The following is a 19,636-nucleotide window of genomic DNA, read 5'->3' as shown; positions in this document are numbered from 1 at the left end:
ATAGTGTAGGCAACATTTTAGAAGGTATAATCTTACTAGAACTTAAGCAGACAATTTCTGATCCCCTTATTCCAATCTATTCAACTAGATATCTTTGTGCTTCTTATTTCTTTAGTCCAGTAAGGTGCAATGCATTTAATTTTTTGGTTACTAGCTTTGGCACTATCTGATATTCCCTTTAACTGCCACACTTGCTCCATAACTCATGGAGCATAAAATAAAATCTTGCATTCACTAGTTCATTTTCTCAGTTGACCTGCAGCTGCAGTCAACAGTCACAAACCTATCCAAACACAGGCATGGATTTCTTTTTTGCTAAGTACAGTTTTCCAAGATGCTGCTTCTCTTATGAAGCTGCATGCATTGAGAGTAACTTCGCTTGAACTCTTTGGATCCCTTAAGAGTCCAGGCCTGCATTCCTGTTTTAGGTCAGATTCTAACCAAACCTGACAGGAATTTGGCCTCAATAGTTTCCACAGGATCAAGGTCTGGTTCAGTAAAGGATTAAGCCTATTGTTGCTTACACATACTGCCAGTAAGGGACCTTTCCTTTTCTCTAATCCCCACTCTTTGACCCAGCCTCACAGACCTTTTCAGATAGCAGTATACGTGGTCATGTAAATGTTTTTCCTTGGATGCAATCATGTCACGTTTGTTAAAACCAGTGCTAATTATGGGTAGGTTCTTCCAGACTTGTAGAAAAACTTAGCAGTTTTACCAAATGTATTTGTTTTATTATTCCTGACTGCATTTAGAATTTAGTGTTCTGTAGATTTTTGATCTTTTATATTCTCTGATGCTTGTGATTTCTGTGTTGTGATGCTGATGATTAAGTGTTAAAATACCAAAAAGAGCAGCCAACAGTACTTCTAGATCCATCAAGCCCTTGGCTAGACAGTTTACACCTCTAGTCATGTTGAAATGCTTAGTTTTCCATTCCTGTGTAACAAGTACCTGGTCTTTCTTCCCTCATCTAAATATCATTCCATCTTAAATGATGTGTGGGTTATTGTTTCCCACTCTGGTTTACTCAAGAATTAATACAGCAGACTTTTCAATTGTTTGACAACAGCGGGCAACATAAGCCTCCCCCGTGCACCCCATCTCAACGGGACTAACTCAGCTTCTGGACTGTCCAGCTCCCTGCAGTTACGCTTGGGTCATGCCCAGGTCCATCTCCACCTGTGGGAGACCACCAAGCGGCCAGACCTCCACCAGCCACCCAAACACAGCTGGGCAACACACAGCACAAATCATTGGCCTGTAGTTGGAGCAGTGGCTTATCAGTGTATACAAATATCTTAAGGGCAAACGTCAAGAGGACGGGTCCAGGCTCTTTCCAGTGGAGCCCAGCGACAGGACAAGGGGCAACGGGCATAAACAGCAACAGAGGAAGTTCCATCTAAACAGAAATAAAAGCTCCTTTACTCTGAGGGTGACAGAGCCCTGGAACAGGCTGCTCGGAGAGGTTGTGGAGTCTCCTGCTCTGGAGATATTCAGAACCTGCCTGGACACGATTCTGTGTAACCTGCTGTAGGTGAACCTGCTTTGTCAGCGGGTTGGACTAGATGATCTCCAGAGGTGCCTTCCAACCCTGACCGTTCTGTGACTCTGCCTGGCTGCCAAGCCATAGAAATTTCCAGGCAAATGAGCTGCAGAATGTGCTCTTGGAAAGGCCAGCAACCCTTCTCACCTCCTGCTGGATCTACTCCCTGGCCTCAGCAGTGGGGACAGGTGCAACTGCAATCAGCCTTCAAGATAATCAAGCATGATAGAGCTGCGCTAGCTCATTTTTCCCCAGTGCTGTCACCAGCCCAGGTCACTGATGCCGTGCCACTTGAACGACAAACCCCAAGGAAGCGTGCCCGTCTACTGTCTGGGCAGAAAGGTCCAGAAACACGCATAGGGAGGCTCCACCACTTCCAGACCTCTGCTGCCTGGAGGGGTGTTTCAGGGCTTGCTGGCAAGCTTTTGGTAGCAGAGGGGATACCCCTACCGCGTCACGATTTACTTTTTATTTCGCATTATCCTGCTCTGACTGGATTGGTAACGAGGTAATTTCTCCAGGTCTAGCCTGTTTTGCTCCTGCCGGTAACCGGTGAGGGAGGGGAGCCCTCCCCGCCCTTATCTCGACCTCTCGCCGTTTTCTCCGCCCCGTCCGGCCGGGGAGGGCGGTGACAGGGCGGCCTCGGCGGGCACCGGGCGTCCGGCCGGGGCCAACGCGCCACACGGCGGCTTCTATCAGAGCAGGGGCCCCGGGAAGGCCGGGCCGGACGCCCCCACCTCCCGCCGCGCTCAGCCGTGCGCCGAGGCCCGCCGAGGCCCCCCGGCGCCCCCCCGCCCGCCGTTAGCCCAGCGGCAGCCGGGCGGCGCAGGCGCTGCAGACCCCGCCGCCATGGCGCGCCCCGCCGGCACCGGGCGAGGCGACGTCACGCCGTGGCGTCACACACGCGCGGGCGCGGCCCTCCCCGCGCCGGTGAGGTCGCCCCACCCTCTCCCGCTGCCCCTCCCCGGCCGGCGCGTCACAGTGGCGCGTTGCCCGCCCTCCCCCCCCCCCCCCCCCAAGTCCCGCGCGTGACGTCGGCGCGTCCCGCTGTCCCGGCGGCGGGGCCGGAGGAGGCGGCAGGTGACGGCGGCGAGTTGAGCGGCGCGAGCCGGCCGGCCCGGCGGGTAAGTGCCTGACCGACCGACCGGGCGGGAGGCCGCGGCCCCGGCCCTGGCGCCGCCGCGGGGATGGGGAGAGGCGGCGGCTCCGCCGCCACCGACGGCGGCTCCAGCAGCGCCCCTCCGCCGCGGCCGCCCGGGGCGGCGCTGCCCGCGGCGGGGAGCGGGCGGGCGAGCCGGGGCGGGTGCCGAGGCCTCGCCGCGCGGGCGGGCGCCCTGAACAAAAGGCCGGCGAGCGGGGCGGAGCGGCGCGGGCCTGGCGCGGCTCCCCGGCGGCGCTGAGGGACGGCCGTCCCGGCGGGCAGTCGGGCCCGGTATTGTTTTGGCGGGGGGTGGGGGGAGCACCCGCCCCGCCCGCGGGGTCACGTGACGGGCGCTGGGGCCGCGGCGGCGCAGGGCGCTGCCGGCCGCCCCCGGTGCCCCGCCGGCGGGCCTGCCCCTGCCCCCGCCCCCGCCCCGCGGCGCGGCAGGGCACCCAGCAGGCCCCGGCCCCGCGGCCAGCCTGCTGGTCCGCCCGTAGAGCCTCGCGGGTCCCCTGCGCCGGGCCGGGGCCCGCCTGCGGCCGGCGGTTCGGCCCCGGGGGCGGTTCGGCGGCTCCCCGCGCTCGGCCGGTGCGTGCTGCGGGCCGGGGCCCCGGGGCTCCGGTTTCGTTTTGTTCGTTACTAAAATAGGTCAGGAGCATTAGCTGCGGCGGCGTCACGCGTGGCAGAATCCCCTGACCGACCGAGCTCAGCGCTTTAATTCTTAGACCGATGTGCAGCGCTTTAAATGATGGTGCGCTGGCCGTTGTCACTCGCCTTTCAAAATGTCATTGCCGCGGCTGGCGTGCCCCGCTCGCTGTGAGGAGCTGCGTGAGGCTGGGGTGGGAGTCGCACGAACAGGCGCCGGAGCCCAGCGCAAAGCCTGGAAAACCAAGTAACTGGTGTTTTTCAATGGAAGGGCTTTTGTTTTCTTTGTGGTTGATGGCCTCGGCTCAAGTGTTGGGGTTGCATCCCTTCAGAATGTTAAAATGGGACATGAAAATAGGTCCAGCTTGTGGTGCAATGCATGTTGCCACCACTGAGAAATTATTACAAAATACTTAGTAAATACGCGTTTTCTTATACAGATGGGAGAATCAATGTGGTAAAATAGTGAAAGCCAAATAAAAGCGTGGGGATTTAAATCTTAGCATGACTTTTCTGTGATACGAATTGAAATACCGTAGATTTTGATAATGCTGGTGAAGTGTGCAAGTGTACATTGAAGAAGTACAAGGAGAAGTAGGGAGTGGAGTTCTGAGATGTTCTGCTTTCATCAGATTTGTAACACTAAAAATACAGCCCTCCTGCTTTGGTATCTGCTGTCTCTGGACAGCAGGGTACTTAAAAATAGTTCCTAAAGCATCTCTAAAAATGCATTACCAAAAATTACAGTTTGTAGTAGTGTTGAAGACACAGTGAAATCTGAACATCGATTTGGTCATTCTGAGTAAATCTTAAATATTGAATGTTTGCAATAACTTACTTGATAGTCTTGTGTGGTTACCACTGTAGTTTCTTTCCAAGTGAATCAACATACCAGTTGTTTAAATTGCTATAATACAGAATATGTATGAGTGAAAGAAAAAGTTCTGTTGTTCTTGTTTCCTTCAAAAAATATTGCGTCAAGTAGATGTAATTGAATTGCCATTTATTTAGAGAGCTGGAACTGCAGTATTTTTAAAGGCTGTTGAATAGTAGATTCCTGGAATTAGTGGGGGAGAATCGTTTTGTTGAAGTTGATGCCCACCCCCGCACCACATATTAATCAAGTCTATATATATCTGAAGAAATGTTCCTGTACTTCCTTTGTTTCTAAAGCATTGATCACTTTAAGATGAACTGGTTTCTAATTAATTTTCCACACAATAGCATTATATTTCAGTGAGAAACTAGTATTTTGCGCTGTTAAATAAATTGAAATAGGCTATATGCTTGAAATGCAAATTCAGTGCTTCAATTGTAGCATAGGAAAACCACCTCATTTTGAATAAATATGTAGCAGTTCAGTACTGAAATGGTTGACTGTTCTGTTCTGCACTTGACTATTCCCCTGTGATTCAGTTCATATTGTGCATATAAGGGTTGGGGTTTTTTTATTGATGTGTAATAGCAAAGGATAAGGTATGACAGGCCTCATCATAATCAGTATTTCCTGAAGATATTCTGAGTTTAAGAAGCATACAGAAAAGTAGATGAGAACAGGAAACAATGAGGTTATTTATCTGTAGTGCTCTCCAGTGCCCAGGGACAGGGTAAAAAATAACTGATAGGCTCAGTACCTTGAGCTGATAGTGTATTGACAGTAGCAGATCTTCAGATGGGAGAGTGATTTATTCCCCCCTCCTGTTTAAAAAAAAACAAACAGCCACCTTCCTTCTTCCCACAGTGTTTGGCTCATAGTGACTTGTAGGGAAGGGCAGAATTCTGGGGTCCTTTTTCCCCTCCTGCCCCCCCAATAATTGAGTTACGAGTTAGGGAGCTTGATGGAAAAATCCAAGTATTTAACTGCAGAAGAGCATTTACTCTTTTTGAAGTAATACTGTAGCTTCTGAGTTTTCTATGGGGGGTGGGGTGATGATGATGAATTTGTGATAGCTATTTTAGAGTAGTCTGTACAGAGTTGCAGAATTTGTGAGAACATCTGTCATTTGCGATAAGACTCAAATAATAGACACTGGGCTGGTTTGGTTAGAAGCTGGTGTTAGCTGAATATAGCAGTGGTTTGTTCTTTTTTGTTTTTAAAAAGCTAAGCTTTTACTTGGAAGATTTCTTAAGACTGTAGGTAGCACTTCATCAACATTTAGGAGCTGGCTTCTTACATATTTACGTTGTTGGGATTATTTTTGTTACTGTTGCTGTTTTTGTAAGGAAATAGGAAAGTGGGAAAAGCTGTGTTGGGTCAGATAGTTTACTTGGGATCCAGTGGGCACATTTGATGGAACTGACAAGAAATGGTTTCATTCCATCTTGGTCTAGTAAAAGCTTGACATTCTTCTTAAGAAGAACCTGAAATCATTGTGGGAGATAGGTCTGGTAGGAAGTCCACGACTTCAAAAGTTTCAGGTTGCGTGGAAGAAGCGGATGTGACTTCTCCCAGCAAGCATTCTGAGAGATTTTCAAAAGGACAAAAAGAACAGTTAAATACTGGCAGAGCCTCCATTTGGGAGGGGATGTTGCCCAGTTTCAACGCTTTCTTCCAATCAGTGGGATTGTCTTTCATCTGTTGCATCTTGAATGAAAGATTTAAAATCAGTGTGTGATGATAGGATACATGGATTGTGAGTGTACACAATGAAGGGATACTTGCAAGTTGTTGTAGATAGCGTAACTCCTCATACTACATGCTTTTCTAGCATAGACAATTAATTGCCAACTATAGGACACAGCTCTTGCCCACTTGGCTTTAAAGGAGCCGTCATTGGCCAGGAAAGGGGGTGTGTGTAACCACAAGTGTCTTTTAGCCCATTTACTAAAATTTTCAGAACTGGCTTATTAAATAAATAACAATGTCATGAAATGTAGAAGTTACCTGAAGTCAGTTTGTGAACTAGCTCTTCTTAAGAGCAGTGCAGCAATTAGAAAGTTGCCTTACCATAATCCTATAATTACGCCCTAATTGGATTCTTCTAGGTATAATTACATACCTTGGACATGTGCATGCATTTTTATTTCCTAAGAAATCTGTCAGAAGTGACCCAACTTTTTTCTCCCATCACCACCTAACTTTTGATTTTATGATGTGCTACCTCTAATAGTGTATTGGGAGAGGTAGTAGACTGCAAGAGGTAGTAGATAAAAGGCTTCAAGTGATACCTACAGAAGTAACAGAAAAGCCAGCTCCTAAAATGAAGGACTGACCACCACACCCACAGCATCCAGTTTGTTGCAACCTTCTCTTTGATCATAGCAAACGTAGTATCTTTTCTGAGTAGATTAGAAGAGCCAAAATTTTAATGGTGATTGCAGCTCTTGGTTTCAGATTGATGTGTGAAGAAAGGGGAAGCTGCTAGAACGATGAGGGGAGAAAAGGTGTGGATAGGCTTGTTAATTTTTGCATTTTTCCTTAGGAACTCTTTCTAAAAATAGCTGCATGGAACGTTACATGGAGCTCAGCTATAAAGAAAATAACACATTTGAGTGATGTGTCTTATACTGAAGTCATCTGAACATTTCACTCTGATGTTAGTAATGAAAAATATTCAATCGTTCGATGAAGGACTATAGCACAGAATACTATGATACGAAATGCTCCATGCTCTTTCAGGGACATACCGCTCCTTGACTTTACTCTTACACGTCTGCTCTGCACTGTATTTATACAGAAATGATTCTTTCCTTGAGCAAATTGAAATCCAAGACCTTACATTCTTGGGTCGGCTTCAGATCATTCCTGTATGTAATGTTTTGCAGCAGCTGGAAATTGTAGTTAAAAATGCTTAAGAATCTTGAAACCTACGGCCCAGAAGGAAGATATAAACTCCGTAGCTTATCAAGTCTTTTTACAGAGGATTCCCAAATACTTCCTGTAACTAAGGGTGGCCCTTTTAGGCCAAGACCTTCATGTTTAGGGTGTGAAAATGGGACAGTTGAAATCTTGATGTTCCCCTTCTCATTGAGATTGCAGATTCATACTTCGCTACGGTAGAGTTATTTAAGTATTTGTTAGACACTTAATTGGTTTCTAGTGATTGCGATGTATTTGTGAAACAGCTTAGATTCTGCTTGATGACATATGCAAAATGTATTGTGACTGATGTTACCTGTTGGCCTGAAGAGGGGTATATTACCTCAGAGGTGTGGAAGCTGGGTTGCATCCTTGTCCACTTTTTCAAAGATCGCATGCATTCATTCCATGAATGAACCTCAGAGCCTTTCAGCACTTTATAAAGAAATAAAGGAAGATCCTAATTATTCCTTTTTTTGTTTACCTTGTAAAATATCAAGTCTAGGTCATAGAGTTTGGTTATAAGCCAGTATGAGGACATACATACGTAGATTTATAAATAAAAGTGCTGAACGCTTCTGAGGTTCGTTCATTAAATGAATGCACGTAATCTCTAAAAAAGAGGACAAGGATGCAAGGCTCGGAGCTACAGGCTGCTTGAAATATGAAGGACCTAGGGGAAATCACCTGTTTGCATGCCGTTTTCTCTTCAAGCATTTGATACTAGTCCCTGTTAAGAGACAAGATGACAAGCCTAGATAGTCCTTTGGAATTATATGATATTGATGATTTTATGAACAGCTTTAGGAAGCCATTGTGACTTTTTAAACTCTCTGAATATAAGGAGTAATTTATTAGAGATTAGATTTGCATAAACGTAACATGCTTTTAAGTTTGGTCTTGTTTCTCTTTTTGTGTACATGGTCATTTTATGGAAATAAGCTATTCACTTAAAGAAAATTGCCTTTTACAATACTTCAGAAAAAGATAATTTGCTTAAGTAAGACATCAAAATAATTGACATCAAAACTGTGGGCCAAAATTGATAAGTGGAAAAAAATAATTCTGATGCTATTTTTGTTGAAGATAGCCTGCAATCAGGTAAATGAAATAATAATTTGTTTTCTGTAACGGGACCATGGCATTGTGTTTTGCTTCCTCATACCTCTGTATGCAATTGTAATGGTGATATTATTTGCTTTCAATTAGCTTGCAGAGAAGCTGAAACACTGTAGTGTACCATTGGGCAGGACAAGTAAGGAATGAGCCAGCCTTGGGGAAGAGGACCTGCCGTCCTAGCTGGAGACATCTGAAGAGAGGACATTTTAGTCTTGTGGCATGCTTCAGTAGAAATTACTCAGAAAAAGTAAGCTGCTTTTTTGTTACTGGGCTTATACTTGTCAACCCCTTGACAAGACTGCTTAGTTGCAGTTAGAATTTGACCTGGAGTTTGAAAAATTACTCCACTTTGAGATTGAGATGGTTTTGTGGGGAATTACTTTTTGTTCCAGTAGAGTCATAGAATGCCTGGGGTCTTTTCATATAGATTTATACTTTACCTCTTCCATATTTTATGTGTTGATGAAGGCGCTCTAGGCTGCGCACCCTAAGCTTACAAATTAAATAGATGTTTTAATATTAAAAGATTAAGAAAATCCACAAAAGGATAATAGAGAGCGTGGATCTGGCAGGGTTGTGGACTAGCACCTTTTCAGTTGGCTTTAGGCTTTATTTATGTTAAAATGCAGTATTCAGATGCTTATTTTTCCCTTATTTATACCTGAATTGAAGATCTAAATACTTCAAATAAATTTATTTTTAGAACTTGTCCTTGAGTTTGATAAATTGTTAGCCTCACTAATCAATAATGTAATTTTCCCTGTTACCAGAATTGACTTAAGGGAAACCAACCCTCCAAGAAACCAGAGCTTTACTCTTTGATATCAGTTCTAATATGCAGCTTATTTTGATTAAACCTTGTTCTAAAATATTACTCCTAATTGGAGGAAAAATATTCTGTGATTGGTTTTTAGTTCTTAATACCATGAAGTTACAGTGAACATAGGCCTAGATGTTTTTCCTCCTTTCTGAAGGATTACCTCTTCAATAAAAGTCTACATACACATCCTCATACCAGCTTATAAACAAACTCTATGACCTACATTCGATACTTAAAAAGGTAAACAGAAAGGGATTAATTAGGATCTTCCTTTAGAAACAAAAAGTGAGACAGCATTGCCTTAGTTGATATGAATCTTCAAGTGCATAATTGTCCTGCATTCTGAGCACATGCAACTGCAGTTGTGCTTATCTTTTTTATGTTTTATGTTGCTGTGTAGCACTAGCTTAGAGATAAGGGTTTACTCCTCCAGCTGTATTCATTTTACACATAACATTTTCATCCGAGTCATTAAAAATCACATAGGAATTTCAAGATAAGGCATTTACTCCTTTCTTTCATTTATTGTCTCACTGTAGTAAGGAATCAAAGAACCCCCAAATTAATGGGTGACCTATTGAGCATAGTTCAAATGTTAACGTTTTTGTGCTTTCAGTGAACAGGTGAGGAGGTTCACTCTGCTTTTAGCTTATGAATAAGTTAGTTTATGGTATCAGAATTTGGTTTGTCAAAATGCATTGCGTTCTTAACCCCAGCGTTGCATTTTAATCCCCTCCAAAATCTTAATTACAATACGCAACTAACTGTATAGAAGTTACTTATCTACAGGTTGTTTTAATCCTTTTTTTTTTTCACTGAAAAGGATAACCTTAAAAAAGTATATTCAGGGAGAAGCAGCTTCTTGTAAAATTGTAGCATGGAAGTAAACATCTCCGCTGCTGTGCCTTTTTGCACAGTAGTATCTCATTATAGGAGCACTTGAAAATTCAGATCCTTTACCTCAGCTGTGGTTAGTGCAAATTAATCAATACATGGATTTCTCTTCTAATTCTTCTGTCGTGAGATACTGGTTGGGTTGTATTCATAGGTATTCTGAAATCTCAGTAGCTTTTCTTCTCCTCTTTTTCTAGCAAGTTTCTTATTATAAACCCCTAGTTTTGGTGTAAAATTCTGTTGCAAAATACAGCCTCAAAGATGCGAGGAAAGAAACGTATTCCAGCATTATTAGCATGGATCTTGTAGATAGATGTTTGTACAGTGAAAAGACTTTTACCAAGTGGTAGGTAATGCTCTGTCTGTATCTGGCATGCTGATTTAAGAGCTAGTATGCAGATTTGTCTTTAATCTCAGAGAAAGAAATTCAGATATGAAACTGAAACATAGGTGGATACAATTAATGTGCTACTTCAGGAAAAAATATTTGAGCAGTAGAGCTTTTACAAGAATGATTTGATAAAAAAGGATTAGAGGCATTGGTCTTTCAGGAGGAAATTGTAGTGATAGAAGGGAACAGACAGCATACAGAAATAAATTTTTAAGTAAACAGCACTTAATACATTATTCTAAAGATAAATACAGATACTGAAGCATAAATATTTTTTTTTGTCAATCCCAGCAATGTATTCATAAGATGTTTAAAGCAGTGGAGGCTTTTACAGTAACCCTTGGCGTTTTCTCTTAAGGTAACACATTCTGCTAGAAATGTGTGCAACACTAGAACAGGCCATCCAAGGAGGCTGTGGTATCTCCATCCTTGCACGCTTCAAAACAAACCTCAGCCAGACAGAGCCACAGCTGATAGTATTGGTGGCACTGTCATGTGGAGGAGACTGGACTACATGACCTCTAAGGGTCCCTTTTGGCCCACATGCACGTGTTACAGTTCTGCACAAACTGTTCCTAGGTGCTTGTACAACAAAAACTACTTTCACTGAAAGGGTATTTTGCCGAAGCCTCCAAGTTCCTTGGGGATTTAAATGAAAAAAGGCACCTCTTTAAGCCCCATACCCCAAATCCCATTCTTCACCCTCATTTGGTATCTGGTGTTTGGTTTTGATTTCTAATAAATAAAAACATGAAAAGAAAACTACCATGAAACAGACTGTGAAAAGATTCCCATGGCAAAAATGTAGTTGAGAAGGCATTTGCAAATTTAGACTAGAATTTTCAGCTACTGAAATCCTACACAACACCAAAGTGACACAGTTTTACATTCCCTGTTCTCTTACAGTTGGTTACAAAACCATCTTTAATGACAGAAATAAGATATGGCCAGAAAAGGTAAAGGCAATGACTTCACAAACTAAGCAAATCAGTTGTGTGTCTTCTGTGATACACTGCTCCTTATGCTGTGCTGCAGCGATTCCTTTTGAGATGCACACGGCTACATCAGGCAGTTCACTTGATGCTTTTGCCTCAGTTCTCAAATCTGGTTCTTTCTGCATTCCTGTGGTTGTTCTGAGCCCAGTTGGAGGGATGGTATACCATGGTGTATGGGGACTAAGAAACAGTGGAAAATACTTCACCCAGGTGCTGCTGCCAGGCATATTTCTTCTGTGGAAGCCTAGACTGAGGTACTGTTTAGGCAGTCCCTTAATCAAACGAGTTACCACCAGTAGTGTGAAGAGAGAGTGTTTTAAGTTCAGTGTTTGCAGCTGTATCACCTCTTGAGGAAAGAACTATAGCTTCTTTAAATTTCCTGAGGAGGCTCTGAAGTAACTGGCTGGCTGGAGGTTCATTAATCAACACTACTTTAGACAAAGAATAGAGGAAATTCCAAAATTTGCTTTCTGACTTGGCATGATAATGGGCTGAAAATTAAACAGATGAAGATTGGTCATTAGCAAAATAAATTCTCCCAGTACCCTATTTAGTCTGTCAGCTCAGGAAACGGAATGTTAACCTGTCAGTTTCTTTGAGTTGAGCTTCATAAATGATAACTTACCTTAAGGTAAGAGTCTCATTCTGTGGATGTGGAGGTCAAAAGTGATGCAAGGTGCCAGTTTAGATTACACAATTAGCTGATTTAAATCTGTCTTTGATCCTTTGCAGGATGGCTGGCTGTGGTGAAATAGATCATTCGATCAACATGCTTCCCACAAATCGGAAGACAAATGAGTCGTGTGCTAATGCAGCACCTTCCCTGACAGTCCCCGAATGTGCTATCTGCCTGCAAACATGTGTCCATCCAGTAAGTCTGCCTTGTAAACATGTTTTCTGCTATCTCTGCGTGAAGGGAGCTTCTTGGCTTGGGAAACGATGTGCACTCTGCCGGCAGGAGATTCCAGAGGATTTTCTTGACAAGCCAACCTTATTGTCACCAGAAGAACTCAAAGCGGCAAGCAGAGGCAATGGAGAATATGCTTGGTACTATGAAGGTAGAAATGGTTGGTGGCAGTATGATGAACGTACCAGCAGAGAGCTGGAAGATGCCTTTTCCAAGGGTAAAAAGAGCACTGAAATGCTAATTGCTGGGTTTTTATACGTAGCAGATCTTGAAAATATGGTTCAGTATAGGAGAAACGAGCATGGACGCCGCAGAAAAATAAAACGGGACATAATAGATATACCAAAGAAGGGAGTGGCTGGGCTGAGGTTGGATTGTGATGCTAACACTGTCAACCTGGCAAGAGAGAGCTCTGCTGATGGTGCAGACAGCACACCGACTCTGGGGGCTGCAGCTCTGCAGCCTCTAGCATCCATTTCTGCTAGGCCCCTGCCGTCACTAGATGGTCAGCTGGTGAGTCCTTCAACGCCATCGCCTGATGCAAGTAATTCTCTAGAGAACTCTTTTGCCCACTTGCAAATAAATGGAGACAGTATGGCTGAAAGGAGTCATAGGGGAGAGGGAGAAGAAGACCATGAATCATCATCTTCTGGTAGGGTGCCAGCCCCCGACACCTCTGTTGAGGAGACCGAATCAGATGCCAGCAGCGATAGCGAGGATGTGTCTGCCCACATTCAGCAACGCCCAACCTCTGTCCAGCAGAGACACTTGAACGCAAATGCAAGCCAGTCAGGAGCAGATAGACCAGTGGGAGGTGGTGGGGTGGTAAACACAAGTGTAAGATCTAGAAGGCCAGATGGACAGTGCACAGTCACTGAAGTGTAAATCTAGAGCCATGTGATTAAAAACTCAGTCCTGTATCTGTAAATTTTCTGTCCACATTGGCATTGCACTTAAACCTAGCAGTGTGTTTGGTGGGAGGGTGGGGTGAAGGGGAGAAACAGATTTGGCCTGTTTAACTTAAGTCTCTTAACATGTCTCAGCTGGAAGACTCTAACTGTAGGAAACTGGGTTGTCCTGTTAGTGGTTTGAAAGCTGCTTAGCAATGCCCAGTTTTCTTGGAAACGTCTTGTGTTTATTTTGTAGCATTTTCCCCTTGGAGATACTCAATCCCTTTTTGGCCAATGTATATCTACTGTACAACTTGAATTGTCTTCATTATCTGACTGTTGCATTAAGTGTCTTACTACTTTCTGCATGGATTGATGTATGAAAAGAACACTAAAGCAATGTGGGAGCAGGCAAGATGTTGGGTGTGAGCAGGATGCTTCATTTAATGTGAGGAAATAGATGTGAGTTTGGAATTAAAATGTGTTTTTACTAGACAAGAGCAATCATTTACCTTCCTTCAATGGAAATGTAAAAATGCTGTTAACTTTTGTTGCAAATCCTTACCTATATACACTCTTCATGGCATTTTCACTGGCTTTGCCATCTAGTCCTTGTAGTTTTGTTTTTGAGGTCTTTCTTGATCTGTCTCGTTTTTGTTACGGAATTTATAATTTAATAAAACTACATTTTATCAGTAATCATCTCAGATAAGTCTCCAGTTTAATTGACCTTCACTGGAGGAACTTTAAAGAAAACTATCATGAAGCAGCTTCCCGTGTTTGCCAAAAGGGAGGACTGGCTCTGGGTGGTATCTTGATGTTCTTGCATCCCTGACTGGCTGTCTCTCAAAACCAACACTGTAGAAATATGTCTTTCTACTGAAAAATCATGAGTTTCAGGCGTCACACTCACACAAGCTTTAACGGTCACTTCTCATCTGAAGAGCTGATCAACGCACTTCAGTGTTACAGCAGGCAGAAGTACCACACACAGCCTTATTTTAACAGCAGAAATGCTGAAATAAAAGAGTGTAAGGAAGTTATCAAACCTAACCCTATAACAAAGAACACTGATGTTAAGGACTGCATTGCTGTTCCTCTGTTCTTCACAGGAAAACTAGTCGCAGCCTAGAAAAGGTAGTTTTGTGCTTGTATTAGCAATCTTCCATAAACTGACTTCTGTGTATTAAAGAAGGTTAGAAGCCAGATCTTGAAAAGCACAGCTTGTCTTTTCTGTGTATAGCAGTTGTTGTATAATTTCTCAATTTGAAAAACAGCATTAGTTGATTTATGGACTCAATCTTTAAAATAAAGCTTATACTCCAATTCTTAGTATATGTATCCCTGAATAGAAAGGGACAGTAGCTGATACATAGGTAGTACACATCTTCAGACAAAAGTTGCTGTAGCAAACAATCATTTGAAGGGAATTAAAAGGGCCGATTTATAAAAATGGTAAGATTTAAACTGTAATGATGGCTGATAGCTCTACTCTTGGGCAAAGCTGTGCCAGCCCTCCAGTTTGTTTCCTCTGCCCACAGATGAGATCAGTCAACACAGAAAAATGCAGAGGAGATTAGGATGGAATAAAGAAGATTTCCTTCTTTCTCAGCTAGGAATGGATGCTCTTGCTCACAGATTTTTACTGTCATCTTCCAGTTCCATAAGGAGCATGGACTTAAAGGAAACAGGATGGAATGGGGTTTTTTTTTGTTATTTGCCAGCTGTCTTATTTCTCTGTTTCGAGTTAGCACACACAGTGACTCTCATCAAAGTCTGACTTCGTGCTGCAAAAGCTTTCAGTAAGAACGCTTCTGCTGTGTGCACACATTTTACTTCATGTGAGGGTATCTGCTGTTGAAGAAAGCAAGAAGCAAAATACAAGAATTTGACTTGTTAGATACATCATTTCGTTATTTTCTGCCCAAATAGTCTACAACTACTTTTCAGTGATTATTCTTGGAGGTTCTTGACCAAAGTAGGCAGACCTCTTTAGCTAAACACCCGTGGTGCTGCTTTTGGCTCCTGCTGGCTGACTGCAGCTGTGAAGTACTAAAATTATTAAAGTACTAAAATTAGTTAAAAGTAAGGCTGGTGAGAGCTTAATAGCCAATCAGCAGAGCGGCAAATGCACTCCCCAAATCAAGCTAGCAAAAAGTAGTAATGGGCAATTCTCATATTTAAACCATTACCTTCAGTAGGAGACATCTTCTCCGTCAATTTTAGCTAAGCCACAGCCACATGGCATTATGTGGTTTTCTGTAACGCCATGCATTAAGTAATTTTCAACTTGTACAGCATAGCTAAGAGAAATGCACCGTGGAGCAGAATGGAAAGAAAAAAGGAAATTAAAATGCTATAAAATATACAGCACATCTTCATTTCCGGAACAGATAACCACAGATACAGGAATCCTATGTCATGGTAAAAAAACCCCAAAAACCCATGATGAACCAAGCATTGAGCAAGAACATCCAGCTTACCTAGATTGCCCGTTGGGTAAGTGTACTTCTGTCAGCAGCAAATACGATAAAATATCTATATGGCTAATCACCAGTGATCACCAGTATCCAGCCTTCAGATACTGGGTGCAGAATCCATGCCCCCATCGAGCACTCATGCTGTCCTGGGTCACAGGAAAGGGAGTAAGCCAGGCATTGCACAATGTCATAGGAAATCTAGCTCGCTGAGGGGGGAGCTGGCAAATGAGCCCCTAGGAAATACAAAAGCTAGCACGCCGTTTAATTAGGAGACTGGGAGTATATCAGTTTTGAGGTTTCTAATTTATTTTGTGCATTTAGTGCTTGCTTGTTTTTAGGTCATTTCTGAAAGGGCACAAAAGCTGAGATAAAGCTTACAGTTTTTAACAATTGCAAAGAAAATATAAATGCTTATCAGCTGCTGGTTACAGGTGTTTGTTGCTTTAAGATGATAAGCAAGTATTCTATGAAATAAAGCATTCAGGTTTTAAATTGGTAAAATGGGATTCCATTTCATCTCACTCAGTCTGGATCTCTTGTCCTAGCGCTAATGGTAATTTAGTTAGGCTTGTTTTCATACAAAGGGCTGTACTTTTTGAACAGAAAAGAAACCAGAGAATATGGTGTTAGGCTGCTCACAAAATCCTTGATCAAAACAAACACCTATAATTATCTTCAGAATCTCCTGTAGCTATGTGTGGTATATTTGTGATTCCAACAAAATTAGTTTCTGTAACCTTTTCTGAAACTTTTCCAAAAGTGCCTTACTCAGTGGGAGTTAATTTGTCCTATTCTTAGAAGCAAATGTTGGCCTTTGATACAAACTGATGAGGATGCCTGGGGAATGCACTTGCTGAAAGGAGAAGCAAGCTCATTGTCTACAAGTGAAAATGGAAAGAGGTCCCCAATATGTGTACATGCAGAGTTTCACTTACTGGCAGCACAGGTCTAGTTCAAAACATGCAAGTAAAACAGATTCTGCTTCCCTGCTACAAGCTCCTCCCTTTTAAATATATACCACCCAGCGCACAGAATACACTGAGTCTTACAGCCTGTCACCTGAAAAATAAATAAAATCATTTATGGGTCTTGCTCAGGTTCTAAGCAATTTTCACACCCATTTTAAAAACATAACCACAGTGTTAGTAATGGCAAGTTTATTCTCGTTACTAGCAAAGACATAACCAGTTGCCCTTTAAAGCACAACTTTTTTGACTCACAACAACATGATGTGCTGTTGCTTCAAAAAGTTTGATGAATGTGGACTGGAGTGTGCTTTGTAGGTTCAGTGATGCTGGCAGTCTGGAATCCCTCGTAAGTCTTGGGGAACTTCATGAAAAGCAGAACAACTTCATTAGGAAATGGTCAAATTCTGCCTGGCTATATTAAAACATCTGTACTTCAGAAGTAGTGGGTTTTGAAGTCCTTTAGAGCATGGGACAGAATTCAGCTGCACAGGGGACTAACTGAGCTACTGGAAAAAAAGGGGCTGGGCAGGAGGAAAGAGGCACAAACCAGAGCGCTACTCTCTCCTCGTGTTCCTGTTCCTGACTCTTCTCTAACCTGGAAGTAAAAACTTGAGTTATATTTTTGGGGAACAGAGATTTGAAATCTTCCTCCAGCAGCAGCTTCAGCTGTGTAGGCAAACACGCAGGACCAACAGGGCAGAGTAACCCCCTATTCCTGCCTGAGGTGCCAGCTCAGAACACATCTCTTTCTTCAGCATTTCTTTTGGTTGCTTCAGGCTATACATGCTCCCTGCTGCGAAAGCCATATAGTAAAACATCTCCAGCAGAGCACAGCATCTGCTTGAAAGCTGCAGAATTTTAACAGGCAATTCAGGTCTAATTCCCATCATTGATCTGTCCCAAGATCCTCACAGGTGTGTACAGTTACCTCACTGTCTAAAACTCTGGAATCTTGCCACACTGTAGAAACCATAACATGTATTTCCATCCAAGAACTGCCTCCTTTTCCTAAGGGATTTTGTTCCACATATCTTACGCTTGGTCAGAGTGAGAATGCATGTCAGTGGCACATAGCCCAAAGCTTCCTCCTTAATATGCTCCCCTAGAGTTATTCGGTCCTGGGCTCAGATCTCAGCCCCTTGCTGCATGTAGAGACAAGTGCATCCTAACTACCAGTATAGGAAACTCCCAGTCACGGATATGTCTGCATGTTCTTGCTCTCACAGATATTTCATTTTAAGAATAATCTGCCGAAGCAGGGACGCAGTGTCAGTTCCTCATTTCTAAAGGGAAAGCCCTTCCCACCGAGTTGTCTAATTACTTGCACAGTCACCAGCATGAAGTGCAGACTGAGTTCCAAATCTTCTGGTTTGCCCAAATATGCCCTACCAGTAAAAATACTCTGAAGTAAGACAGATCCACACACAAATCCTTCCAGAATGCTGAAGCACTCAGAGCACCCAGTTGGTCAAGGACATCCCATTTTGGGGCACGATACATCACAGCCTTCCAAGATTTCACGTAATCCAAGACTCTATGTAAAGAATCAGGTCAGCAGCTTTGCACATGCTCAGCAGCATAGGTCCAGGCTATGGGAATGTGTGGATGCATATGTAGGTTGTTGGTTCCTTGAGCAGTGAGAAGATACCTAAATACATTTGAGGACTTTAATCAGTGTCAGTGAACGAGGGCTGCAAGCTTCTCAGTAAAGTAGAAATTGTCCTGTAAAAATCACCATTAAAATTGAAGTATCATTGGATACACTCAGCAATTACACAAAGAACTGACAAGATGAAGAAATAAAACCAGTCATCTCACCATTTATCATCCCTTCCAAGCTGCTTAAAGACACTGGTCTTATGTGGGGGAACTCGGATTTTGCAGCTTTAGATGCACCTGTTTCGCAAATAAATCTCATATATTTCAAGCAATTCATTTCCTTACCAGTTAGAAAAACAAAATTAACTCCGAAGAAAATAATCTTCAGCCTCATTCCAAAAGAATTATTGTTCTATTCTCAGCACAGTATTTACCTTTACATAGTAATTTCACTAATCTCCATTCAGTGGGTAATTAGGAAGTAAAGAATGTGCCAGGGATTTCTCTGTGGTTACACACCAAATATGTCTGCCTGACATGAGCAAGAATGTTAATGCCCATTTAAATGAGCAGGTCCTTAGATGATTCCGTTTAATGCCTGCTTAGTGAAAGCTTTGTCTGCAAAAACATCAAGAACATTTCTTACGCATCTGACCATCATTTATGTTTTGGTCTTTTAAGCAATGCCTGCAAATTAGCAGGCCCACCCCATACAGTTCCAAAAATGTCCTTCTCTGTCCTTAGGGCAGCTTCCACTGGTAGCTCTCTTCCCGCTGACACCACCTTTTTCACAGCCCGAATCACGCTGGCTGGACCCTCTGTGTACTGACTCAGCCAGGCTTGGGCTTCTTCTAACGCTGCGGTTCCGTCTGAAGATGACAGCGTCTCCTCCGAGAGCCCAAGGCGCAAGGCTCCCTCGGGATCCACCCGGGCAGCCCCGCTCAGCAGCCGGAGGGCAGCCCCGCTGCCCACGATCCGCACCAGCCGGGCAGCTCCTCCCCAGCCGGGCACCAGACCCATGTGCTTGTGGACGAATCGAATTTCACTCCCAGGTGTCATCAACCTGTCAATGAAGAACAAACACGCAGAGCTCAACCCATGCACGGCTTCCGCTTTCTGCTCACCGGCACCCGATTTTCTATTTTCTCTTCCCCTCTGCTTCCAAAGGCTGATACAACTTGACAGCACTTCGACTACAGCCAGAGCTGGAGTGCCTCAATTTTTACGTCACCCAGCACCTTAGCCGCAGCTTTTTGGCACTTCTCAAAATCAGATACATAGGCTGCCACAAGTGAAGATGCTTAGTGCCCACACTGATACCTGCAGTCAGTTCTAAACAGCATTTGAAAAGAGAATTGCAAGCGGAGGGTACATTACACTTATTCACAGTGTCAACACTGCCTTGTTAATTCCTGTCTAAACCAAAAAGGGTTTTGGTAAAC

At 43.5% G+C, this 19,636-nt stretch overlaps 2 protein-coding genes and 1 long non-coding RNA gene across 13 annotated transcripts in view; 1 reads left to right on the top strand and 2 right to left on the bottom strand.

Annotated features, from left to right (window-relative positions):
- Positions 1-2,530: 2,530 nt before the first annotated feature.
- On the top strand, positions 2,531-13,854 carry RNF146 (ring finger protein 146). Of its 3 annotated transcripts, none has more exons than XM_055713533.1 (3): positions 2,531-2,670; positions 8,341-8,497; positions 12,083-13,854. In XM_055713533.1, the coding sequence occupies exon 3, from the start codon at positions 12,084-12,086 to the stop codon at positions 13,140-13,142; it is 1,059 nt and encodes a 352-aa protein (XP_055569508.1). In that variant the 5' UTR covers positions 2,531-2,670; positions 8,341-8,497; position 12,083; the 3' UTR covers positions 13,143-13,854. The 3 variants fall into 3 exon arrangements, with proteins under 3 accessions (XP_055569508.1, XP_055569509.1, XP_005432907.1); XM_005432850.4 differs by lacking the exon at positions 2,531-2,670 and adding an exon at positions 3,455-3,579; XM_055713534.1 differs by lacking the exon at positions 8,341-8,497.
- Positions 9,864-12,086, bottom strand: LOC114016838 (uncharacterized). Its single transcript, XR_003561552.2, has 2 exons — positions 11,976-12,086; positions 9,864-11,841 (listed from the first exon to the last, which is right to left on the bottom strand). It is a non-coding gene; the product is annotated as an uncharacterized LOC114016838 (long non-coding RNA).
- Positions 13,855-15,911: 2,057 nt separating the features above from the next.
- The window catches only part of ECHDC1 (ethylmalonyl-CoA decarboxylase 1), a 41,726-nt gene continuing 38,001 nt past the window's right edge, over positions 15,912-19,636 (bottom strand). For all 9 annotated transcript variants that reach the window (XM_027810566.2, XM_055713542.1, XM_055713535.1 and 6 more), the window contains one exon: positions 15,912-19,257. In XM_027810566.2, coding sequence (XP_027666367.1) covers positions 18,852-19,257 — 406 coding nt within the window. In that variant the 3' untranslated portion in view covers positions 15,912-18,851. The remainder of the gene's footprint in view (positions 19,258-19,636) is intronic.

This window comes from Falco cherrug, chromosome 6 (assembly GCF_023634085.1).
Source record: "Falco cherrug isolate bFalChe1 chromosome 6, bFalChe1.pri, whole genome shotgun sequence".
Taxonomy (NCBI): Eukaryota; Metazoa; Chordata; class Aves; order Falconiformes; family Falconidae; genus Falco; species Falco cherrug.
This window is presented reverse-complemented; position numbering and strand designations above follow the sequence as displayed.

Bases quoted from the DNA above. Each gene is read 5' to 3' on its own strand.
- RNF146 (XM_055713534.1), top strand. From the start codon at position 12,084: ATGGCTGGCTGTGGTGAAATAGATCATTCGATCAACATGCTTCCCACA.